Consider the following 27,308-nt stretch of genomic DNA (forward strand, 5'->3'; position numbering starts at 1 on the left):
ACATGTACTGTATGTTCTGTTGTTGGTATGAATATATAAGATGCAATCCTGCAGTTTAGGAGTGTGTTTAATTGCCTCCTCTGAAGTCAAGAGGGACAGGACATAAAATGAAATAGATATGTATGCTGTGGTGAAATTAAGACCATATTTTTTGGTTTAGTAAATGCAAGCATTAATACAACTGTACACAGAGATGACACCTTTGACAGTATTTTGTTACTGGCTCTTTTACATGTCTGCAGGGGACTGCTGGGATTAAAAAGCAGTTTGTACCATAAGGGAATACATGGCTGCTATTATGTGGCATTCACTTCTGCAGCCAGATTTTTAGGGTGAGTTTTAAGACATCTCTGTTCTGTCTGTTCCCATTCCTGCACTGAGCCTGGATACTCCTTGGTCATACCATCTGGCGATTAAGTCCACAGAAATGTGTCTGAGGAAGATTAGCACAAATCCCAAACAAAGACAGGGTGAGGCTCTTGCTCTCAGGACCTGCTCCTGCTGCCAGCAAAATCTATGCAGCTGGCTTTTCATACTCACAGACACTTGATTCACAAGACTTTTCTCTCTTTTAAGGTATGATTTCTCCTTGAAGAACATGAACCTGAACAGTTTTGTCTCGGGGAGACTGCATCCCTTGAGAATAAATTTGGGCAGCTGAGAGGGTGGAAAGGGAATACATTTATGAATCCCTTAAACGATCTGCCTCCCAGAACCTGAAAGGTGTTTGAAAAGATGAGTTTGGTTGTTTCTGCATCTTCTCCTCACCTTTGGAAGAACAAAACATGCTGTCATCTTGTCATTGAGTTGTTAGGCCTATTGGCTTATCATCAGGCACAGGGATAAACTGGAAGCGGGTCTATGCAAGAGGATGGTTCCACGTCATCTCGTCGAGACTTACCTCTGAGGTCAAATTCCTGAGGGTCTCATTGGGGGTCAGCCAGCCACTGCAGGGGCTCACCTGGACAGGCACAGGGAGTGGGGAATTAGCAGCGGGCCAAGAGGAAAGATGAGCTCATAAGCAAACAGCCAGAGACCTTACCTGGAGGCAGTCAAGGAAAGAATAGAGTTGACTGTACGTGATATCGCTGTTCAGCTGACCTGGGGAGCACAGAAAGGGGAAATTTTTGTGTGCCAAATGCAACTTCATTATGCAGGTCTATCCAATCCAGTGCACTAGCCCCCTGGGTGGGGAGAGGTACCCCGGGACCCCCAGCTCCCACCCCTGGTTACTCTTCCACCATGAGGCCAGGGCGCAATAGAGAGAGCACAGATGCGTCCTTCCTACTAAGGCATCTGTGACTCCACAGCACACAGAGCCACTTTTGCTTGTTTCACATCCCCTCTCTGGCCTTTCACTGCTGATTCGTCTTGCACACAGGCTTAGTCATCACAACCTGCACCAATCTCCAAAGTGTGTGACTGATATTTTATCCATTTACGTGTGTCTCACCCTCCAAACAAATGCAGGGGTTGCAAAGCCAAAGGAAAGATTGAAGGTTGCTGTATACAACCTGAGCTTCACATTTAGCTTGGAGAGGTTAGCCTTAAGAGGGAGAAACAATTTTACTGTCTTGGAGGGAAGTGGATGTGCTTGCATAGGTGAGCAAATTCAAGCACCAAGTCAAACATGCAGCTGACATTCCGAAAAACTCACTGCACTATGCAACAACCTGGCTTGACAAAAAAAATAACCATTCTCTCGACCTTTTTGCTTCTTCAGTAGCTACAACCAGAAGGGAAATTAAATGGCCACTCAGTTCTCTGAGTGTGTAGCACACAGATTATCCTGTCAGGCTTTGTTGGTTTTGCAGTTCCTGAAATACACATTTTTTGTTGTTGCTGTTTCAGGAACTGCAAAGTATGATCTCTTTCAAGTGAAACCATCTCCTCAGGTTGCTTTCCAGAAACTGTATGTTATGGAAGCAATTACTGCCTTTCTCACAGATGTCCGTAACCCAGCAGTAATATCAGCTGCCCAGGGAGAAAAAGATGGGGAGCTCAGAGATCTCCTGCCAGTTCCAGATGGTGGGGGTGCCCTCTATCCACATAGCCTGAAAGCATCAGGCCCTGGGATGGGCTGTGGGGAGGGACCGGGGATTCAGCAGAAAGCCAGACCATCGTCTGGTTGTGACGGCAGCTAAGTGGGGAAAACTGCTCACAACTCATGGGAGGAGCTGCCAGAAGTGATCTCTTGCTGCAAAAGGTGTTGCTTTGGATTAACTGGGTCCCTTTGAGGCAAAGCAGCCCCTTTTGAAGATTTCCAAATGGTTCTATAACTAATCACTCGTGATTTGACTTGTGCCAAAAAATGCTACGTGATTTCTCTGATAATTAGATATCCAGTAGAGGAACATCCCTGTGATAAACATGCACTCAAGGAAATAAATGTGTTTATGAGACTAAAAGATAATTATCATAGGCTCCCTCTGCCCTGAAAGGGACAAGATTTTTCTTTCATTTATTTTTTTTTCCTGTTTTCATTGGCAGTAGTACAGTGCTTATTAGAGAAAATGTAGCAAGGTATCATGAATACAAATGGAGATCTCAGACTTCCTGATAAGAAGTAAATACTTTGGAGGGGTAAAATAACCCATAGTAGAAAATGCAGAAACTGTGGGACCATGGCAATGACTGGGTGACCTTGGGGAAAAAATGGCACAGAGTCTGCTGAAAGCTCTAGTACCAAGTGGTTGCAAAAATCATCTGAAGTTTTAATCTACCATTTAAATGATCTAATTTACCTTCTCTCTTTGCTAGTGAGACCTAAGATGGCAATAACTTTCCACTTGCTTAGATGCAAAAAAGATTCCTTTACCCAAAACCAAATAAGAACATGCTTTTTGTCTAAAATTTGGCAGCAGAATGTCCACAATGATTCCTTGTACATTCTTTAGACTGGATAACAGGGGCCTTTATCTGTTTGCATAAAAAGTTTCTTTGCTACTTGCATAATGTATTTCATGTTCTCTGTCCACTGCAGGGTGGTACGAACTTGTAGTCAAGGTGTTCTGTAGCCAGCTTCCAAACTTCCCCACCCTACAACTTCCCACGCTCCCAAGGAAATGTTTCCACACTGACCCCAGAGGCACAGCTGTCAGACTAACCAAGGATGGATGTCACATGTCATTGCATACGAATGCAGACTTCTGTGGTGACATTTCTCCTTGCTGCTTGGCACAGGATGAAGCCAAGAAGCAAGTAGTCTGTTAATGACCAGAAGTTCAGTTTCATGCTCACTCTGAGATGACAGGCTCCTAAAGGTAGCTTCTGAATCTCTGGAAACACTGCCTCAAAGCACCTTATGACAACTACGTTCTGAGGGAATGCCCCCAAACATGCCTGCATATGGTGTGAGCTTTCAATTGGTACACTTGTAGGAGGTGTAGGAGGTGGCAGGCACCCAGTGCTGGCGGAAAATTTATTTCTCTATTATCTAACCAGTCTTTTGCAAAGCATTGTTTTAATCTTCTCTTCTGGTCCACATCCAGTTATACCAAGATATCCAGCAGTGAATGAGTGGAGGTGTTCACCAAATGCTCAGCTCTACTTGTAACAAAAATCAGGATGAAATGCAGGCAGGCTGGTTGCAATTTGGGGCTGAGGCAGAACAGCTTGTTGTCGCATCCACAGCATGTGTTAAACCTGTTTTGGAGCTGAGTTAGTCCAGCTGGTAGGGAATCAAGCAGGATGGGGTTCCGCCCTGTCCTGTACTAGAGGTGGCAAACTGGCTTTCCTACTTCTACTACACAGACAATATCTGACTCATTTTTCTCAGATCTCCTCCACTTTGTCAGGTTTGCTTGAAATTGTCAACAGATTCATAAATTATTTAGGGAGAGAAGGCAACACCCCAGGCAGATAACCAGGAGGAACCCAACAACATCTCATGTTTACCTAGAGGATGGTATCTGTCATGCAGATTATCCCAGAGGAAGCGACCATCTACCAAGCCTGTTAAAATAACGTGGCTGCCATTTGGAAGACGGGAGTCCAGGTACCGCAAAGCTTGCACCACATTGGAGAACATTTCTTTGGGTGTAGTCATGTGAGCCAGTGTGTCGCGGTTCCTGCAGAACAAGATGCCAACAGGACATTGTGTCAGGTACTATTGTGCTCCCAAACCGGCACCTTAAACAGTGACATTTTCTTCTTTGGTACTCTTCGACACTAAGTTAGCTAAATAAAACCTTACTGAAATGATGCTATGTGTTTCAGTCTCTCGTTCTTATTGCCAAATCATATGTGATGTATTATAGAAACCTTGCTTAGTCTAACCCTTCTTCCTGCTAAAAAAACAGACAGATGCATCCCTTTTTTTATAGAGTGGTCTCCTGTTGTGGGTTAACCCTAGAGACCAGCGAGGAGTCTGGACAAATGTGGGAGACTGGAGGAAGCAGTAGGAGTCTGGAGGGATGAGGCATTTAAGACAAAATAGTTCTCAGAACAGTTCATTAGGATATGAGAACTATGTCAGTGTCCCACATAGGCTGAATGCCTGTGTTTTGTGGCTCACTGGCAGATCTGAACCTTCTTTGAGCCAGAGTTCCAGGCTCAGCTTTAACCTTCCCCTCTTGCATTTAGCTGTAAATGCCGCAGGAGGAGGAAAAATGAAATCCTGAAGCTGAAATAAATTTCATCTTACATAAGAAAAACAAACAAGGAAAACCACCCCAGGCTGCCTAGAGAACGCTGCTCTAGTTCTGTTATTAAAACAATCACTTTATTACAGAAAAAGTGTTCACCCACTCTCCTCCTGAGAGCTATTGCCATGCTCTCAAGTTGCACGTGTCTGTAACAGGAGCTATAAGCAATTCGGTGAACATAGCACCAAGGAGACCATCCCATCCCATCCCATCCCATCCCATCCCATCCCATCCCATCCCATCCCATCCCATCCCATCCCATCAAGAGAATATCCATGGGTCTCCAGCAGGGGGAAGACCCCAGCTCCACAAGGCCCCACTCTGGCAACACTTGGGAGACCCAGCAGGGCCACCTCTGGGTAAAAGCCTCTCAGTGTCTGAAGAAGTCTCATTGCCCTGTCTCAGAGCAAAGAGTTGGAGGGATGGAAAGAAGAATGCAGTTGCACACTTCCACAAACCCCATCTGGGGCCCCTTTAGGCAGGCGAAACACAGTATGTAAATCCATAAACTGCCTTTTTTTAAGCATTTGCAACAGAAGCCCCTAAATGAGCTCCCAGAATTAGCAACATTGCTGGGATTTGGAGCACGTCAATGTGTGTGGGCCATGCATGGCATGGATTATGCACTTTGAGAAGCAGGCTCTCGTGACAGTTTTGGCCTTGCCTTGGTGATGCAGCTCAGCTGCACCAATGCTTTCAGGAGAAGCCTCAGGACCCACTGAGAAGCTGATCTTGTTGCTCAAGAATAAAGATGTCCTTCCAACATCCATCCTTATTGTATTAGTTTCCCACATTTTCTCCTTGTGAGCTTGTAGAGAAACATTCAGCTCAGCAGCCAGCAGGCTCCATCCAGGTCCTTTTCCTGGGAGAGTCCTTTATTATCTTTCATGACTTCCCATGGGTAAGAGAAGGACAAACTTGATGCTTGTATTGTCAAGTGAGCTGCTGGGGATTCAGGTAGGGTTTCTTGCCAGTGCATACTGTTAGAAGCAGGAGCTTTCAGAAGTGTTGTTCTGTCTTGAGGCATTAGAAGTGTTTGTGCTTGGTCAGAGACATGTGTGTGCCAAGTCCCATGTGGGAGAACCACGTTCCCTAGCAAGGATTTGGGATTCTTCAGTAGGCTGCGTTCTGCACACAATATAATAATTAGATGAGTTCCCTGGGCCCAGAAATTTATCTTAATGCAGTATGTGCTTCTGAAGCATTTGAGACTTTGCAGTTAGGATGAACTGAAAAACAGCATTAGGATTAAGGCTTATCCTTGTGACAGCCACCCAAGCAAGGTACTGTTGAGATAAGATTGTGGTTTTGCCTTTAAATTACTTAATTTTGCCTACAGGTGTTGCAGAACTTGATTTCAAAATGCTGCTCTGATGTAAGGCCTTAACCACAAGTACATAAGTCAGTGTGAGCTGAAATTAATGACATTCATGACTTCACTTTCTCTTGCCATCCTCTGCTGAAGTCATGCAGATATTTCAGTCCATTTCTTTACACTGGGTTTCTGTGCCAGGCTATTAAATTAAAACCAACCAAGAAGCAAACCATCTTGTAGGCACGCTCATTTTGGGCTCTCCCATAAGGACTTCAAGGTGCCTGCGTGAGCACCGGGACTCGTTGTGGTACCCTTACACAGTCTCACTAGGAGGCAGCAGCCAGTGATAGTCTCTTCCCACCTGGGACATCTGTAAGCTGGCCACAGCTCATTGTGTCAAAGCACAGAAAGCAGATACTGATGCTAGGATTCTTATTGCGTTGGATTTGGGTGTTTTAGGGAGAGTTCCCTGCCCCTTTACAGCACACAGTAATATCCTTGGATGTGCGCACAGCTCCTGCACGTCCTAACACCACAGGTACTCTTAGTTATGCACACATTGGGCACATAGGGACCAGGCAGCCTCATGCAGTCTGTGCAAAGCTTTTCCAGCTCTGCTCTGTCACAGAAACATCCTCCAGTCCATTATAACACAGTCTGGAATAGTCCAAATACAGCTCTCCACTCTCCTTTTGCACGGGGTTCATTGGTCTGCTGTGTCACAGGGCAGGGATTCCCCCCTACCCATGACCCCAATCCAAACAAATATCCCCCCAGCCAGTGTTTCAGCCATAGATCTGCTTTCCAGCTACATATTGTTACATGCCCAGGGTCTGGGCCACTCGCACATGGGACCAGGGGGTTAGTGAGCATGCCACATACACACCACCCCCACAAATGCCACATGCACATACATGCAAAGCTGGGTACACAGTGCAGGAGTTTGACTTCAGCTTGCTGCAGAGCGGTCATATACCTAGGGCACAAGGGCTAGACGTATCACACACCAACATACTGGTTTTAGGGCTGGAGGGGTGCAGCAGTGCTTTGGTGCCAGTAGCCTTATGATAAAAGAAAGATATGCTCTTGCTGGTGCCAGTGCTGCTTCGTTCAAGCTCCCTTCCTGGTAGCTGCCTGCTCACCCTGCTTTGCTGCTGTCAACTTTCTGTTTGCTGCAGATGCCATAACTGCAAATCTGGGAAAGAGAGGCTGGAGAAATGGTGCCTTACCCCAAACACAACTAATACGTACCATAATTGAAAAGCATTTGAGACGGCTGGTGCTCATTATTTTCTTGTCTGAATATTTTTTTGTTCCAGGTCTGTGTGTCCCACATTGTGTCCCACATTTGCACCTCAGTGGGCTGAGAGATATCATTGCCATCTGTCTTTATTTTTCTAACCCTCCTGTTCGGACACTACAGTATGGAGACTACTGGGAACGTGTAACACAGGCTGCCAATTTCATTATCTTTCTCCTCTACAAATATCCATATTACTCACTGCTCTGCTCTTTACATGGGATGAAATACCAGCATTTTAACAATGCTTTGGCTAAGAGCTGTGTCTCTGGTATGCTCAGTGCACTGCTCTCCTTTGAAGGTAAAATAAAGGATAAGGCCAGAAAGGCTCTATTACTGCAGTTTAAAGCTGTCCTTGAAGAGGTTTTTATTTATCAAGCCCTAGGTTGGAAGTCAAGCCCACTGGATGCTCCGCATCCTCTGTAACCTCTGTGGGTGCATCAGAGACAGGGCAGTTACACACTGTAACTGGTCACTGAAAAAAATCTCTCTCTGCTGTACATCCCACTTGATGGAAACAGCATGTTGCTACAGAAGCTGCAGTATCTTTCCTTGTTGGAGTCACAGGGATCACTACAGCTTGATAGCCTCTTTTGATGCTGTAAATGTTTTGGAAGTAAACAGAGAGCAAAAAGAATTTGAGCAGAAGAAAGTGTCTCTGCCAGGTAATGACACAGGGATAAAAAGACACCAGAGTTTGGAGTAATAAATACTGTTTTGGAATATAAAGATGAGTGAGACAAGGCCAAAATGGTTTAATTTTGTAGAAAATTTCTTTTTAATTCAGGCAAGAATAGAAAACAGTGTTAGAGACAGGGGAAGTAAAAGGAATAACCTGAAGTATGAGGAATAAAACAATGGAAAAAGAGGTGCTTCTAGCAAAGCCAGTGAAACAGCAGAATTGAAATTTGTATACAACAGAGCTTGGCCCAAGACTGGGAGAAGACACTTTGAAAGTCTTGGTTTCAGGAGCCACAGACTTCAGTGAAGATTCTATTATGGGTCAGAGGGGTGCCTCATCATCCTGTGGGTCATTGTAAACTCCACAAGCTCCCCAATAAACAGAGGGTCAGGACAGTCTTGTTGGCAAGTAGCAGGAGGTCTGCGACTGCTTTTCCCACTCAGTCAGAGGGTGGTGCATTAATTTTGAGGATTTGTACATCCCTCCTGTAACAGGAGGATGGCACTGAGGGCAGATTTGGCAGCTCTGGGCAGGGGTGCAGAGAAAGCACAAGCACCACAGGGAGATGACAAGAGCGAAGGTTTCACCAGGCGTTATTTCTGTTTGCTGCCTGAGGCCAGGGAGATGTTGGTGCCAGGGAAGGACCTTAAAGGTGGTCTCTGTGATCCCATTTCTGCCTTGGCTGAGGGTTCCCAGGTGCTGCCGTGTCAAAGAAAACCCTACTTGGGCTTTGGCTATCCCCATCTGGAGCACAACACCCAATGTGCAAAGTTTCAACCTAAGCACTTGCTGCTCAGCAAAGTTTTAGGATATTAAACCAGTGATATTTTAATGGCAGGATCTGGTAGCCCACATAATAGCTCCAGCTTCGTCAGACAACCTGCGGGTGAGACATTTCAAAAGCTGCAGAAAAAGACTTAGTTGAATGTGCATTATTGATTGAGTGTTTTGAAAGTCTCCACATACGTCAGATCTATTTCTTCCGCTTAAAAGAAGACCTGAAGGTTCATCGTGGTGAAAATAATGTTACACTTGGACCAAAACTGCGGTACGGGTGTGCTGTGCATTGCCCTGGTTGCAAGATGTTTTCTGCCTTCCCAGTACTGCGAGGAAGGGAAGAATCCAGCTAGTGACCTCTTGGTGTCCCTGTGAGCATCACTAATGGATAATGCCAGAACTATTAGTTTTGAAAGCTTCAGTTCATCCTCCTGCTGAGCTTATGATGCGATTAAAGCCGGAAAGACAAAACACCTCATCAGGAGAACACAGCGAAGACTGCGGGCAGCATGCAGAAGAGGCAGGGTGAAAACAGACCTTGACAGAGGACTCCATTGCCATTCTTCAGGAAAGGTAAGCCAGTCATGCTCTATCACCTGACAGGAGGTGACACATGGAGTAAGATTCTTTTAAACTCCTTTTTCCCTTCCCTCCTGTTGTTGCTATACTTCATTTCATCTGCTAAGTTAAAAATATTCTACTTCAGACATGTCATGGGTCACTTTGTCACCAGCTTGTAACAGAAAGAAAGAAAGATAAACTGAGTGGGGAGTAGTAGGTGGCTAGGACAAATACAGCTTAAGGCAACAACCATTATTTTAAGCAGAAAAGTAAAAATGAAACACAGGCCAACAGCAAAGAAAAATGCCATCACAGTGAAGTGCAAAACACTGAGACATACATGTCCAAGTAGCCAGCATTACTCTAAAGAGGTCAAATTTATAATGTTAAATTGGTTTATGACTTACCCATTGCAGACATCGTTCCCAATTGTAGCATAGGTAACTATGGCTGGATTGTCCAACAGCTGGTTTCTGGCCAAGCTAAAAGAGAAATACACAGCTATGTTAATGAGGAAATACATTCTCAGTTTCTGAATCACACAACATGCTTGTATGAGATCACATTTGGATTTAGCTTAGTTAGATCTGGCCAATGCTCAGATGATTATGCTTCTATGTTTGGGAGAGGGCTGCTCTTTTTTTGTGGGTCTTTTCCCCTCTATAGTTATATATTTTAGTAAAGTTTCTTAAATATACTTTTTTCACGTCTCCATTTTGTCCCTCGTGGACTTGTCTTTTCACTATTTTTCCTACTGGCTTTGTATTATCAAGAGGCCAAATAAAATAGTTTTATTTGGGGGCACAGACATAAACCAAGATGGGAAGTTTTTTTTATCAGAGATGAGAGAAGACAACTATGTTTAGCTGGCAACTAAGTTTATGTGTAGGTTTGGGCTCAAGATCAAACAAGGATGTGGTTTGAAGATCAGTGATAAAGAGCAGGAATTCATTCTACTTCTATTGCAGGAGAGAACAATAAATCCCTTAGGATGTAAACTATATCAGCATCAAGCAAATTAAGCCAAACCCATCTGCCCCGCAGCTCACCCAAATTCATCTGCAAAGGAGAGTTGCTGCCTCTCACTATCCACTAGCTATTCAGTTGTATCCATATGGAAAAAACACAGAGGACCTACCCATGTCTATCTACATTGCTTCAAATCAGGAGTAACGCAATTAGGGGGACACAAAGTACAAATATAGGGAAAGATTTAATCTTTGCCCCAAAATTGCTGGAAATGCTCTGTTGGCTTCGCTGGGCCAAGATCGAGGCCCTGGGGATGGGGACATCCACACTTTAAAATGTTTTCTATTCTGTTGGTGGATATTTAAACCAGAGAAGAAACAGTCAGCACTTCAGACACAATGGCCAAGGGAAGTGCATTTTTTAGGCTACTTATGGTTAATATTCCTTACAGGGCTTTTTTGTTTCTTACAAAGAAGCAGGACTCCAGCAATAGAAGCATTCAAATCCCATTAAACACTCACCTTTTTATCAAATAGAGGAGGTTTCCTGAAGAACCACCTGATCACATGTAGTGGGAATAAGAGAAATTTTACAAAATTGTTATAGTGACAAAAAAACCCCGATTTTATTGCACATTTCCAAGAATGTAAAAACATTAGAAATAAAAATGCAACATGTCACCTCTGTCTTTCTGGGTACTGGCATTAGGAAGTAAAGCTAGATGCAGGGACCTGCTGCATTCTACATAGGCCCCACACTTCAGACTGTAGAAAATCAAATACTTTTAAGTGCTGAATTGTTTGGATCTGCCTTTTAATCTAGATCTGACTGCTTCTTTCCATCTGTTGAACATAGTAGCGTCTTGTAGATCAGCCAACCTGACTTGTCAACAGTCGATCTACTTTTAACTTTCCCTATAAACTGCAATGGGAACTGTTCTCACTCTTCTTACAGAGTAAGTGTCTCACAGCTATGCCAGGTCCTAAACATAGGCACCAAGTGCCATTTTTGACATCCCAGAGTATCCAAGACACCTGCAGCAATCCTGGCAGATACAACACAGGATGCCTGAGAGATTGTGCACTTCTGGAGAGGCAGCTGGAAGTGGGACAGATACTGTAAAACATCTTAAATAGCACTAGACATCTAAGTTTGGGTGTCTGCATTGCTCTCTCCATGAGTGGCAGACTTAAGAATACAACTATTAGGCCAGCTGCACCCCTCTCGAGAAGCTCTGCATTTTAATGGCAATTCACCCAAATGATTGGAAGCAAATCTTTCCTCCTCCAGGAAAAGAGATAGCAACACCTAAGCATCTGTGAGCATCTATAATCTTTAATTTAGGTCTTGAATGAGAAAATCATTCCCAGTTAGGACAGCTTTTATGCATAAAAATTACTAGCAGGTCTTTAAAGGCTATGCATATTCAACCCAACTATCCACAGAGCACAAATCAAACTCCACCACTTGCAGTGCAAGAGTGAGAACAAATGAGAGGCCAAAAAAGGCTTTATGCTTTGATCAAGATTAGACTAGGACTGCGATTGCTAGAAGCTCACCTCAGAGCAATGTACGGAAACATAAACCTCAGCGAAGCAGGCCCAGTAGGTTGTACTTGCTTTTATTTTGCTGTTTTTTTGCTCTCTCCTCTTTCCTCACTCCTTCTCCTCTTGTATTACATTCCTTCTATTCTTCACTCAGCTCTTCCCTGGCCTCTCTCTTCTCCTCGTTTTTTTGCACTGTGTCTCTGAAGTTTGCTTTGAGGAGCAAATCCTGTCCTCCCCGCAGCTCTTGAGGGGAAACTTGTGGACAGAACATCATTAAATCCCTGCTGGATTGGTATAGGGGAAAGATCTAAGAGATAAACCCCTAAGGTACCAATAATACACTTTGCATTTTTACGGTGGTGCCTTTGTTATTGTCACTCACAGTGGTGCCAACTGCATATATCAAGCAATCCTTTATGCTTTAAATAATCCTGTTCTCCCAAGATAAAAATGAATATATCTATCTGCTGCTTCTCTCCTAAGGGTTGCTGGTCCATTCAAAATCAAGCTCTTCTGGTGAGAATCTCTTTTCAGTAGAATACGAGCCCCCAAAATCCTTAGAAAATATGGCTTGGAACATAACTGTCATCAATTGATTTTTTTCTGTTTAATAGTCCTTCCTTCAGCTAAAGTACAACACCCTTCTGTTAAGCCGTTCTGTCACGTGGCTCCCCAGGCTGGGGCTGCAGTTCTAGCACAAATAAACTATTGCGATCTCTAAAAATGAAAAATGTATTTACAAAAAAACAAGAGGCTGTTCTGAGGTGTCTATTTTATTATATCCACAAGCACAGGCAGCAGATCTGTGGAAAGTGTTAGTATAGTTACAAATCAAGTAAAAATATCAAGAAAATCAAGGTTTGGGTTTATTTAGAGAGCTGTTTCCATGGGTAAATTTAGTCTATAAAGAAGTTTTTTTGATATGAGATGCAATTTGTAATGAAAACATTCAAGAGAGAAAAGGAGATGAGGCAGAAAAGTTATGCCTTACATTGTTGAATGTCCTGGCAGCTATTCCTGCGTCTCTTCTGGCCCCCTCTTTGCTGCTTTCCAAACATTTTTAGACCAGTGCGGTTTTTTTATTTTGGTTAAGGAGTCAGAGTAGGGTTTGCTTCTGCTTGTGAGCAACATCAGATTTTATAAACGTTGGAATACCTGAGTTGCATTTCATTTTCTTGCTTTAGACCTTGTGTGGCTGACAAAGAGCAGCACTAATGTGCAGAGAAAGAGCCTTGGTCCACATAGCATCAAAAGTGCTGCATAACATAGCCAAAAATAGCTTATTGCCTTCTAATCTTTTGCTCCCTTCTGTTGTAAAGGCAATCGAGAATGTAATGTTGCAAAGAAAAATGTCTGTGGTTTTCCTCAAATGAACTCCAGGTGGATAGAATTTCCAAGACAGCCAAAGAAGGAAAAAGTTATTATTTCTTAACTGGTTTTGAAGCCACTGTGAGATATCTGGTTCTTGAGGGCTCAATGAGACACAGCATATCTTAACAAGGGCTAATTTTTCTGGTCAAAGGCAAGAACCCCAGAGGGACAGATCAGACTACAAATGGCAAAGAGATATACAATACCTGTGTTTTGAAATAGCATACATTATCCAAGTATCACATGTAAAATATGAATGACAATCACAAGATTATTCTGTAATTATTTAGAAATTCTGAAAGTATTCACTTTCCCTGTGTTTATCTAACTATTTCTTTTTTTTGCACATTTTTTACAGTTGATTTTACTTTCAGGATGCTTCTATTAAAATAAGGGATCTTCAACAAGTGCTGGAGAACTTTTAGAAGAACCTTTTAGAACTGAGCATTCACACCTGGCCCTCACACTGAGGACTGCAGTCACTCAGTCAGAAACCAGAAATAGCACATGAGCTACAAACCTGTGTGAAACTGCTGGAAGGCAAGACACCAAAACCATACTGAAAACAATGAAACAATAAAAATTATCCATAGGAAACTGTTCAGCAAGCCACTTCGGTGGAAAACATTGATTAGGACTCAAAGCTGCTTGTCATGCAACCACAAGCTGAGAGCAGTAATGGTGGCAGGGAGTAGATTTATTATGGATTATCAACCTATATATACCAAATGTCTTGTGAGATGTCTGGCGAGTAAATCTGGTCACCCAAAATGAGCATCAGCAATTCTGATGTGAATACATTCATGGGCCATGGACAACATAAATGGAGAGCTGAGGGGCACCCTCCCTGGCCCTTGCTGAGCACCCTACCCTGCAGCCAGCTGTAGAGAAGAGAAGCATCCACAATCTCCAAGGGATGAAGGGATTTTTTTAAGAAAAGGAAGGCAGAAATCCCACCAGCACCATGGTCAGAAAAGCCCTCCTCCAGAGTGAAGATCTGTGTCCTGAGAAGATCAATGGGGCAAAGTCGCTGTATGCTGAGCTCAGACGCAGTGCTGATACTTCTGTGGGGAGCTAGGGATGAGCATCACTTTTGATCCCCTAGGCTCTAGCTCTCGGCTGCACACCTTCCCCGTCAAAACCACATTTCTAGTGTCTCATCCTCTTACTGCATATACGTGGGGCTGTGAAGCTTCGTTTTCAAAGTTAAGTTCTCCCAGCAGAGGTTAGGTCAGGCTGGTGGCCAGATTTTTGCTTTGCTAACACTCAAAGTGGGCTTTTAAATCCTCCCAGTCAGGGAAACTATTGCACTAAATTAGACAATAAAAGCAAACCTTTACAATGGGGTGTCAGTATGATGATTAACTGAAGATACCAAAGGAAGATATCCTGGGATTTTTCTATCACTTGTAATTTTTCCTGTCTTTAAATTCCTTTCTCAATTTTCTTCAGAGTCTTTTGCTCTGACACAGGCTCACCTCTTTCTATATCCTGCAGGTGTCTGTAGTGTAAGTGGGAAGGAGATACGTGTTGAGAAAAAGGAAAGATGCACACTGTGCGAGATTTTATTTTTTTTTTAAGTCTGTGAGGGAATTGGGAAAAAGGAAAAGCAGAAAGTACAACCCCCATTACTGCAAAGAGAACAGAACAAGGTAATATGATATCAGGTACTGAGATGAACTGTATACAAATGAGAAGAATCATTGACACCTAGTCATTCATTGGCCATCTAGTTTGGCCTTTTTTTTCATTCTCTCACCAGAAGGCACATCGAGGGGACTGCAATAACGGGAGACACCAACTCTAGTGCTCTGCGACTTACAGATAAGAAAGTCAGAAAAGTCCAACCCATGACAGCAAATACATTGTAAAATGTGTGCAGAGGACCTGAAGCCTCAGGAGCACGGTGTGTGCCACAAGAAGGAGGAAAGTGTATGAGAGGTATTGTAAGAGACATCAGTGCTGGCTCCAGAAGGCAATTTTTTTAGGTGCAAATGCTCACCTAAGCCTGAAAGTGATCCTTGCATCATGCTACCTATCTGTGCAACCTCTTCCACCTGCTAAGATCTCTGTCGGAGATTAGGGCTCCGCCAGACCTTTTCTGATCCTAAAACTCACAGGCATTTAAGAAGTTTCTAAGTGGCAATAGGGGCAGCAGTGCTCTTCACTTGCAGCCAGCATGACTCATCTGTTGGAGAGGAAGAGAGTCCTATAAAGCTAAATTATCTACCCAAGGAGAATAAATTTTCTCCAGCTTCTGCAGCCAGTTTTCTGAAGCATGAAAATTAATTAAATACAATAGAAACACAATGAGATAATCACAGAATAATCAAATAGCTTTTAAACTTGCTGTTTGGGATATCACCTAATCCAACATACAAAAGCTAACATCACAAACCCCTAATTTCTAAGGGAGACTATTGTCATCACTTCATACAACCCCTTCGAAAAATTTGATCAAACTCTATCTTTAAACCACTCCAGGTTTCTTTTTTACCCCCACTTCTCTGTTTTAAGGGTTATTCTGGGTTTTCAGTCCTTGATAGTAACCTTATTTTTAAATTTTGACTCCAAACAGAGGCAGGATTAATGAAAGTCCATGTTCATGTACCAGAACTATCCTTCAGTTTAAACCATTCTTCCCACTCTATAGTGTTTATGCCTCAAAAGGATTCAAAACTGTAATCCCTTTTAATTTTTGTTTTTCTCAGTTGCCAAGGTGTCTTAACATCCATTCAAAAGCTTCCATTATCCTAATCTTCCCCAAAGCCTTCCTTTATATCTGTAGCCAAAGGGGACCAAATTGCGAGGTCTTATCTGTAGCCCACATGAGGAAGGAATGTCTCTATAGAAAATACTGTGCATGACGCATCTTGCTACCTCCTTAGTCTCTTTCCAGCTCTTTTCTTCTCTCCTGGCTGCTCATTCAAATCCCTCTTTGCACCCCAACACCTCTCTCCCTCCACCACCTCTGGCTCATCAGCCTCTAGTTTACAGACAAGAGCCTTATCATTAGCTCTGACATGTATGTCTCATAAAACTGTATTTGCTGTAACTGCTGTGACTACTGTACCCAAGCTTATCTAAATTATTCCTGTTAAAGGATCTGGTCCACTTCAGGATTGTTAATACTTTGCAACTTTGCATCATTCCCAGATACTATCAAGCGTGCGCCTTGGTCTTTGTTCTGAGGTCACCTCTCCAAATGCTAAAGCATTGTTAACCTCAGAAGAGATGCGTGAGGGGCATGGCTCCTCTCACAAACGCATTGTTCTTCCCTGCTTGGCTTGTTCTCTACACACCTCATTTCTTGTAGTAATCTTCCTCTTCTTCACCATACACAAACATTTCCTGTGAGGTTCCATGCAAGACACTTTCTTTAATTCTAGGTAGACTAGGCCTGCTGCATATACCCTTGCCAGCATAGGATGTTATTTCATATAAAGATGTTAAACCAGCCTTACAAAATTAATTAACTAATTAAAACTTAACAGCGTTAAATTTTGTCCCAATTTTGCTTTACCCGTGTGCCCTTGGGTACTCCTTTAATTTCTGTTCTAAGAGCATGTTGCTACGCCTGCACCATTGATTACCCCAGTTTTGCAAGAGGACTTCTGTTCGCTGGTCTCCAGCTCCAAAGCATGTCACAGGACGTCATAGGCACTTGCTATAAGACTGATGACTGGTTTATTCCTGCTTGGCCTGCCAGTGTGGCAGCTCTGTTAGTCCCTGGTGCTACTGTGGTGTGCAGTGTAGGACTCTTCTGGCATCCCCTGCAGGACTGCAGAGCAGTGCAGTGCAAGCAAGCTGGGACCAACGTCACAGTCTTCACAGGAGATGGAGGGCAGAACTTTTAGCTCCATCACTACCAGTGACCACCTTCTTAACTTCCCCTTTTGGCCACAGACAAAAAAAATCCCCATAGATTTACAGTGGGGTACACTGTTTTTTAGCTCAGTGGAAATTCTTAGTGTGTGGATAAAAGTGATCAAGCCACACACTTCCCTTCTCAGAGCCAGAAGAAAAGATGCTGAATTAAATAAGTGCTGTTTTCTACTTTTTCATAAATGCACGCAATTAGGAAGGGGTTTCGTTTTATTTCTGGAAGATGTTCATTAATGCAGCATCAAGTATCAGAGCAGTAAGGTTTTAAAAAAATAGCGAAAAAAGTTTAACATACCATTTTGGGAAATGTTCTGTAAGTCTCTGTGATTACAGCGATTTCTCCTGCGTAAACGTAGATACAGAGAGTCTGTCCAGCCTCTGAAATAAATTGAGAAAATGCAAGCTGCTAAACTCATATGACATTGATGAAAACACTGCTGATATTAAAAATTAAGTATGTTCTTGTCTCTGAACTGCTCTGTGCCCCGGTTATGTCTATACTTCTGTTTCACCTCCTCTCTTTTTTATGGTCATAAATCTCTTCAACTTGAACAGTGTGGCCCAAAATGGAGGTGAAGATATCCTCTCAGAAACTATAAACCGATGGAGAGTTTCTCTGAAATTGTTCCACCCAGGATGCTTTTTTCCTGGTCTTTCAGATAAAGTGTTTAAAAACCTTTTCGTTACACATCATTTATCAAAACAATCCTGTTGATTGCTCACTAATTGACTTTTCAATTGGTTGTTATGGAACAGTAAATAAAAAAGAAGAAATATTGGCAGGGCTTTCATGTCCCAATGCCATAAATCTTGGACAGATTGATCTGAAAGCAGGTTATGCTTGATTGTGATTAGTTCTCTCTCTTACTTCTCATTGCTGAGAGAAATGAAAATGCAAATGAAAAGGATAACAGCTCAAAGAGAAGCTGATGAAAAGACCACACACCCAGCCACAAGTACATGATCATCTCTATCAAGGCTGCTGATTTTGTGCTTGATCTTAGACACCAAAGCAATCAGATAACTTAAATACTGTGGCTTGAGAATGGCAACTTGGATGAATGCAAGAAACAGGAGACAATGAAAGTTCCAAAACAAGCAATAAAAAGTACACAGAAATGTGTGATAACACCAACCATTCACCATGCAGTGGGCTGCACAGGAAATGCCCGAACTCTGCTTTTCAGCAAAGCGGGTGGTTGGTCAAGGAAAAGCAAACTGACCTTCTCAGTCACAGGATCATTAAAAATGGTGTTCCTGTTCTCCCATCAAGGCATGGGATACATGGGCATGGACCGCATCAGTCTGTGTCTGTTTCTCCAGGCTCAGAATAAACGGGAGCCTCCTACTGCACAGTCTCCACCATGCTTAGTCATTGTGGTGTGGGATTTTGAGATCCTGCTCTTAAAAATGCATTGAAGTCCCAAACAGCCCATTTTTTCTTCCAGACATGGAAGAGATTAAAAAAGAGATTAAAAACTGAACACTGAACCAAAGCCTATCACTGACAACTTCAGGGTCAATACTAAGCTCTGACCACTTGTGAACTTCAGATTCTTTGAAGCCCAGCTAAATACTGTGTATTGAGTAGCTGGACATTGTAGTAGATTTTTAAAGGTCAGTTTTGCTGCTGACACTGAAAGAGGAGGCTTGTTAAGTAGCACGCTACCTTAAAGCATACACTCTGTGATTGTAAGCTGAGGCTGAGGGCTTGATTTTTGAAAGGGAGAAAAAAGGAAGTAACAAGTACAAGTGTACGGTGCAACAGTTATTTTTCCTGGAAAAGAACGCGTTCTGCCAACCTTTTAAATCTGTTGATAGAGAGCCTCTTTAGGTTTGACTCATGCTTGGTTTGGCATTTCACAGTATTCACGACCTGTCTTACACATACAAAATGAAAATTATCTGAAACTCAGATCAGACCAGGTAGTGTTGATGATTGTATCCTTCAATTCTGGCAGGAGTCAAGGGCCTCTTAATACTGGTCAGAAACATGACTAACAAAATCACATTTAAAGCAGCAGGCATTTCAAGGTGTTTTCTTTGTGTTTGTGTTTTAGTTTATTTTATTTTCCACCTGTTAGAGACTTCTTTTTTTTTTCCATCTATCTCTACATCCTTCACCATCCACATAGACGACGTAACACAGCAAATTAGGTCACAGGCTCTTCCAAATTCTTCAGCTACTTCATTCAAAATGGGAAAAGAACCAAAGGAGAAGGAACACTACCCCCAAAAAATTGAACACCATGAAATAATCCTGGGGTTACCATTCATTCCACTGTCTCAGCAGCAAAAAGGAAACAGAAGGAATAAGGAAAGAGAAAAAGAACTAAGAAAATGAAAATGATGATTTTTTTTACTTTCAGAAATGCTCCCCTTATCCCTACCCCAGAATTGTGAAAAAAAGCATATTTATTTTTCATGTCTTTGGGGTTTTTTTCTCCCTCTAAATTGCATTTTTACCAGCTCTGAAACCTACCTTGAATTTCAGGAAGACAGGGCCATACTACTGTGTATTATCTATATATTTAAAAGATATTTTTAAAATCCCTAGATCCAGTGTCAATCTTCATTTAAGAAAGAGCAGAAGCACAGCTGAGTAGCATTTTTATCTTTCCTTTCAAGTATCTTTTGGGTTTGTTTGTTTGTTTGTTTGTTTGTTTTTGTTGCTGTGCTTGGAGGGACTTTGAGACTTGCATGACACCCAGCCCACCTGTTGTCTTACCCAATGGTGGAATTCAGAAATCCGGTGATCTCTGAGAACTGGGGCCAGTCAAGCTCATTGGTGAAAGCCATTGGGAGATTAGCAAATGATTTCTGAAAGAGAAATTGTTAAATTAACACAGTTTCACCCTCACAGACAAAAAGTCCTGCAGCAATTTTAACGTTAGCTGTAGAAGTAATTATTTAACACGTCTACTTAAAGAGTTGACTCTTGTAATATGGGTATATCAAGAGATGGAGGAAGGAAAAGCAGAGGAGACATCTGAATCACATCTCCTGGCACCCTTTAATCCTTGAAGAGCTCCGAACTCCTCCTGATGTGGAGCACATGCTGCAGGTGCATACCACTGAGGGGGCAGCTATTTGCTGCAGCATCCATCCTATACACAGGTGGATCTCCTAGGGCACAGGAAGAGATGACAGCATGATACCCTCAGCATATGTGGCAGAGGGATAAGGTCAAATTTGCTCAAAACTCTCTTACCCTCTGCAGCAGAATGAACTACAAGCATGAACCTCTGCCTGGTCCTCACTACAAATTTTGGGAACAGCACTGAAGAAACAGAGTCAGAAAGGCCCCCGGGCATGGCAGGGACCAGAGACAAAAACACATGGTCTGCCATAACTTCCCACACAAATAGATGCAACATTTACCCTTCCCTGCTTTTGTTAGCATTAGTCCCTAATGCTTTTTTTTGAGCTCTGCTAAAGCCTCTATGCAGATGCCAGCTGTGTTGCACATTCAAAACACAGTGCCCTGTTCATTTCCACTCTGATTTGTGAATATGTCAAAAATCGTGAAAGGCAAGAATAATGGCCTCAAGGAATTGCATCACTTCAGAAGGATGAGAACATGGAGTAAATTTTGAGCTTCTTCCAGTCTGGGGTATGCTTGCAAAGACAAATGTGTAAATCCAGCATGCTCATACTAAAAAACTGTTGATGAAAAAGGTAATAACCAAAAGAAGGCCAAACCATAAAATTGAAGAACTTATAGGCTTTAATCCTTGTAATTTATTAGCTTAATTTTCTTTTCAAGTAATTGTGGGGTTTCCTTAAACTTTCACTGCTGTAAATAGCAAGCAGGTGAGTAATTCTTTCTCCAGAAGGGTCAGACGTAAGTGAGGAGCCACAAAAGAGCTATTTCCTGTGGTTTCCACCAAGTCTTTAGCCCAGAAAATTATCATTTAGGTGAATGGGAGCTATCCTTGAGTATATGACTACAGGTTTTGTCTGCATGAGGATGGGGGAAAATGCAGGAAAGGGGGAGGAGAGGAGAGGAGAGGAGAGGAGAGGAGAGGAGAGGAGAGGAGAGGAGAGGAGAGGAGAGGAGAGGAGAGGAGAGGAGAGGAGAGGAGAGGAGAGGAGAGGAGAGGAGAGGAGAGGAGAGGAGAGGAGAGGAGAGGAGAGGAGAGGAGAGGAGAGGAGAGGAGAGGAGAGGAGAGGAGAGGAGAGGAGGGATAGGGAGGGTGGGGAGGAGAAATCCTGAAGCCATGCTCTGAGCAGCGTAATGCACAGCAGATGCCAATTTAAAACATGTAACAGCATATTTGACCTACTTAGAGTAGATCTGCATTTGTTACCAAGGTGAAAATAGGCCTGGCTCAATTATCTTCCAGTTAGTTCTCTCTCTCATACAGCTCCATCTTATCTCTCTCTAGATATATCTCTACGTGTGTGTCCTTGTGTGTATCTGTAGATATGTATATTTACACATTAATTTATTTATTTTTTTTTTTAGGCTGGAGGGAACTTCCAAATCTGCCTTCTTCCAGTCTGACAGTTTTGTGTACAAGCAGGCACTTAAGCCAAGGACACTGCTATGAGCACAAGTGGAGGGGTACAGTACGCCTTGGCCATTTGCAATATTTGCCTCCCTGTAGCTTTGAATTAACGGTGACAGAAATATTGAAATAGTCACTTAGCATAGAGCAAATTACAGATATGATCTCTTAGAAGTCACCTCATATAAGAATATAAAAAGACCCATAACGTGATTAAATATTTTTAAAACAAATCCTTCTGTGAACAGTTCTCTCATTATTTCCTATTAGCAATCCAAAATAATATTTCCTTTGGATGAGTTCCAATAATTTTGAACTGTTCTTTTCCCCCCTGCAAACTTAGCTTAAATATGAATTAGCCAGAACTTAATTGAGTTGCAAATTAGATTGGAAAGGAACATTTGAGCCCAGAATTACAGCTGCATTTGAGAATTTGTATATGGTTAGCATTGACACTCTTCCAGAAAAACACTTAAAGCCAGATTTTTGAAGATATTTCAGGACCAAAGGGTGAAGATGAGTAGTTAATGGAAATTTCTTAAGAATGCTAGACCTTAAACTCTGCAAGGATGTAGTTTGGAAAGCATGGTCTAACAGACTGCATTTCACTTAGTCTGAGATGCAAATCTGTCCCATTCTAGAGGTTGATCTGTGTCAACTTTTAGCTTATTACTCTTCTGAGCACAGCCTTGTTTAAATACCATTCTCTAGACTATTCTGGCTGCTTCAGCCTACATGCCAGATTTTAGCAGAGAATTATTAGAAAGTTATTCCAGCCTAGTTTCAAATGCCATATTTTAGCCTCAAATTCTCTGGATGGGCTCATTTTAAAGGAATGTCCTCACTTCCTATATGCATCCTATCTTGAAATATGTCTCCGTGAATCCTCTCACTTCTCTTGTACTGGGCAGCCAAAGCCATGGCTGATGCTAAATGCGCACACATTGAGCTGAACTGACCAAGTTAGCTTAAACGGAAGAAGGTTCAGGGTTGCTGTGGCAGGAGATTTTCAAAATCAGGACACAAAAGGCCATTGGAAACCTAACACTCATATAAGCCTTTAATGGCAATTAGAGAAATACTGAGAGCACTAAAGTATCTCTTCATTTGAAGGGTAATAGAATTTTTTTTATACTGACTTTAATGATCAAATCCTTGTGCCAGCATTAAGTACCACAGACGACTTTCTTATTCTAAGTAGATACTAATAAGCAAGCCTCAGAGCTTTTGAGGAAAGGATAGTCTATCTTCTTAAAAAACATATATGGTGTTTCAACTCTGTAAAACTGCAAGGGACATAGGTTTGAAATTAGCAATATTACAACCTTATTTCCCCAAAATGCAGCATCTTAGTCATCACAGTATTAGCTGGGAGAAACTTGCCTGCAATTCACTAGATTTAAAGGGAAACTAGAGAATGTTTTTGATAAGGTTTTCACAGATCAAACTCCTCTTTTTTTCAAGTGGTGCAAAAAAATAAGTCAGTGGGATAAGTATTCAGGACATCCTGAACTCTCATTTAAAGAAATGTTGAATTCTTTTAATAGGAAATACATACTATGAAACAGTTACTTTAACGAAACGGGAGAACCCCTTGAGTTTGTGGGAAATAGATATTTACTGGATTGCAGATATAAGTGGGATATATTTTTCTCTTTATTCAGCATGAAATAGAGATCCAAGAATTTTTAAAATGCATCTTCCTGGAAAGGGTATCATTTGCAGCAAATCTATAAATACAGTGCATTTATCTCCAGACAAAATTGTCTCTAAATTGAGATTAAAAGGTAAGATTCTATCCCAGACATCTAATAGAAAAATGCTGCATTTAGTAGCTATTTGGAAGTCAATTGTAAACAGATGGACAAAGCAGCAGGAGCACAATATCTATTGCTAGACACACCAGTGTTTTCAATATTAGCTTTCCGCAAAAACCATCCACCTCAAAAAAAATACCCAACACAGTATTTCTTTGATGAGGCTTTGCTAAACCTCATCAAGTACATGTCTACTGCATTACGCTTCATTTTTAGTACCCACATTTTTGGGACAAAAGAATGAATGTTCAGCCTGATTCCTGCTGACCCTTTTAAAAGAAGAAAAGCCTGGCAAAGCCAAACCCTACTGACAAGAAAAAAGCTAAAATAAAGTTGACTTCTTCCCCTCTTACAGACGTATAATTCTCTTCATGTAATTGCGCTCTGAGTGTTTGGGGATTTAATGAAGTGATGGTAAGTTGAGGACAGAGCCATATGACCCAACAACTTGGCTGCCTCTCTGGGAACAGGCAGTGAGGTATCCTCAGTGACAGTCCCAATATAATTTTCTCTGTGTTGCAGCACCTCAGCTGGGTCCCTGCAAGGGTAGACTTTGGGACTTAGTAATACCAAGTTGGTCAAAAACTTCAACATCAAGGTATGTGTGACTTCCCTTAATGCTACATAAGGTGGATTGCTTTTCTGGTTATTTTGGTTTAGTGGTTTTGGGTTTTGTTTTGATTTTTTTTTTTAACTGGAGAAATAACATGTCTGAACTATAGCTTTCAAAGATGTGTCCACCTTGTGAAGGACATTTTCCACACCAAGTAGTGTCTCCCTATGCACTTTGGGGGAAGCACATACTCTAAGAGGGATGATAATTGCATTTGTGACTGTGTCATAAGTAAAAGCTTGATAAAAAGACTTGATATCGGATAAGTGAATGATGCATCTTGATACATTCCTTGACATGGAATGTATGACAGGGGCATGCCCCCTGCATTGGATTACATGGGGGTTTACTACCCTGTGAGGGGCTAATATTAGGAGGGCAGTAAATCCGATCAGGCTAGGAAATCCAAAATCCAGCGTAAACCAGCTTCCCAAGAACAGACTTTGAGATGAAGGTGTTGGCATCTGAATTCCAAAGCTGTTCAACACAAATACCGCTCTAGTAACCTTCGTGCTAATCATCCAGTTACCCAAGTGACAACCTGAGCATGCTTCAGTAAGGAAATTGCTCATTCACTTTCTCTTTCTTCACTCACTTATCATTACTGCTGCTTTGCATGTGTGCCACATGATCAGGGAAAGCAACCATTCTGAACAGCATCTTAACTAAATTCTCAGCATCTCTCCTGGAAAATTATTTCCTCACCTAATTACCTTTAAAACAGGAATTATCAGCTGCCACTGATGTGGTGCTGATTAACAGAAGGGATCCCAGCATTGTTACCAAGTGTAAATTTTACTTTACACATATAAAAACACTTCTATATGTGAACTTGTATAAGGATAAATGTAAATAAGAAATATATATATGTAAAATACATACATAGAAATATAGAAAAACGTAAAAGTAGTAGAACAATTCACTTAATAAATCTGAATTAACATGCATTCAACCTTTTCCTTATACACATGACAAAAATCCTGGATGGGCATAGGGGGAGGTCCTATTTGGAATTCTATGAAGAGGGGTGAGATTCCATTGAAATGGAAATTAAATCTTTCAACTGACTCTAGTATTGACTGTAGTGAAAACCATTTGACAAACTAATTTTTCTATGTGTCTTATCAAGGAAATTTTGATGGAATCAAAGCAAAGTCTCCAGAGTTTAACAGCATGGGAGAACAGCAGGTACATGAGGCTAATGCCTTATCCTTCCCTCTCAGACTCCCAACTTCAAATTCATGCTGTTGTTCCAGCTTAAGAATGTCTTATGTCACATCAGAACATAGACTCTCCACACTCCCTTTGGTCACAAAACCATCCCCGGATGGGCTTAGAAATTCTCTTTGAGAAAAGCCTTGCACTGAAGAAGCATTGAGGCCGGTTAACTTGTTAATTAAACCTACAGATGAAGGATATTTGCCAGTGGCATTTAATACTATACATCAAGAGACAACAGTATTTCACCTTCACAATCCCAAGGCAGTTGAATTACTGCTATTGCCATTCTACACACAGAAAGCAAGACACAGAGAATAAGCGAGAGCAAAAGGCAGTGACAAAGTATGAATTAGCCCATAATTTTTTTGCTAGTGTTATTGTGTTTAGATGACATCTTTCTTACTTAAGGTGAGTGGCAAATTAAATAACTTTATACTTTTGCTAGAGTTTAAACACAGATAGAAGGGTTTACATACCACTGAACTCTCTGTACTCTGCATTAATTATTTAACTGCTATATTTTTTCCAGCTCAGTAGGAAAGCTTGCAAATAGTCCTAAAAAAGAATCTGTTCTTTCCTATCTCGCACCTGATGTGCCTCAGACACCCGGGCGACTACGCAGTGCACTCCTTAGAGCTCAGCTAGGTGTACGAAACCTGCATTTCCTGCAAGGTAATTAGTCCAGCCCTGCTCTGTCCTGGGTAGCTATAACTGAATTCTCCAAGTTCCTCTGCACTATCGACATACTGTGCTGTATCCCTGTCAGAAGTCTGTCTGACACTGCCCAGCTTGGAGTGCCCAGCGTCCGAAGGGACATAAGGTTATCTATACGATCCTCTTTCACCTTCTTCCACTAGCTCCAGTAAGTGCTATGTTAAGCAATGCCTTTCTTACTGGGCTCAGAACAGACACTAGCCCTGGCGCCTTGGACAGGTGCATGAAATACATTCCTTTTTACTTACTTATATGTTTTATTTACCTTCTCTAATTCCAGTGGTATCTTAACTCATTTTATTTTATATACTGTGACTGGATTGACTACGAAAGGCCAGAGAGTGAACACATCTCTCTTTGCCTTCCTCACCTCAGTGCAGGGCACTAGCTCTAACCTGGAGCCACCCTTTCTGCAAAGGAAATCATCCCACTTCTCCCTTTCCAGCCAGTCCTTGATCTTTCCCAGATGCTGGCCAGATGAATTTGAGCACTGAAAGCATGTATTTCTTGAGCCTTACACAGAAAGCATCAGTTACCTTCTTACGCAAGCTGCTCTAACCCCATTAGAGAATAACAAGGTGCCATCAAAACTCACTTTATAATCTGCACTCCAGCTCCTGACCTTGAAGCTTCTGCCTCTGCATGCCATTACGAGCCCTCGACCAATCCAGCTAGTGGACCAGCAAGCTTCAAGGAAAATAAATGCTTCCTAAACCTTCATTAAGGTGATAAAATGCTGACGTAGTCTGCAATTATTCTTGCCTACAGGGCTCTGCTACCAGCATTACTGCCAGAATGACGATCACCATCAGTATTAGTTCCATCTTTATTAGACAAGATAATCTAAATTATCATTAGTGCTAATTTATTATGCTCATGATCAGCTCTGTCATCAGTGTCATTCGTCTAATCATTGCTCATAAACGTTTAACAAAGAGAAACAACTGCTAATCTGCAACGTTTAAATCAGAAAACACACAAAAGTCTCAGACCTCCAACAGAACTGCAACTACTGACATTTGGAATAAATACTGTTTTCCAGAAAATGTCTACATCCTTCTACAGAAACCAGCTGGGGAGTAGCAGGTTTTTATCAGAGAAGGTGGGCAATGATAATCTATCTGCTCATGCCCATGCAACAGACCCTTGTGCAGAGAAGGACAATGCATAGCCCTCCCTGGCTAGGGAGTGACACTGGCTTGGGATAAGAAACGACAGGAAAGGAGAGGAGCATACTGGCACATTTATCTCCACCTTGCAAATGCAGTTTGCTGAAATTATTTCTTCTCCTCAATTATTTCATTGCATGCCAGCGAACTGCAACAGCTGAGGCTCAGCATAATTCACAGTCAGGTGCATTTTGTTACTGTTTGAAAATG

The 27,308-nt window shown here is 42.0% G+C and overlaps 1 protein-coding gene across 1 annotated transcript in view; it reads right to left on the minus strand.

Moving 5' to 3' along the window:
* Positions 1 to 27,308, minus strand: part of AOAH (acyloxyacyl hydrolase) — an 81,388-nt gene that overhangs the window by 13,106 nt on the left and 40,974 nt on the right. The window contains 7 exon segments of the mRNA XM_009557996.2: positions 902 to 961; positions 1,043 to 1,101; positions 3,898 to 4,070; positions 9,689 to 9,763; positions 10,772 to 10,808; positions 17,349 to 17,431; positions 19,782 to 19,873. Of these exon segments, the coding sequence (XP_009556291.2) occupies positions 902 to 961; positions 1,043 to 1,101; positions 3,898 to 4,070; positions 9,689 to 9,763; positions 10,772 to 10,808; positions 17,349 to 17,431; positions 19,782 to 19,873 (579 nt within the window).

This window comes from Cuculus canorus, chromosome 2 (assembly GCF_017976375.1).
Source record: "Cuculus canorus isolate bCucCan1 chromosome 2, bCucCan1.pri, whole genome shotgun sequence".
NCBI classification, from domain to species: Eukaryota; Metazoa; Chordata; class Aves; order Cuculiformes; family Cuculidae; genus Cuculus; species Cuculus canorus.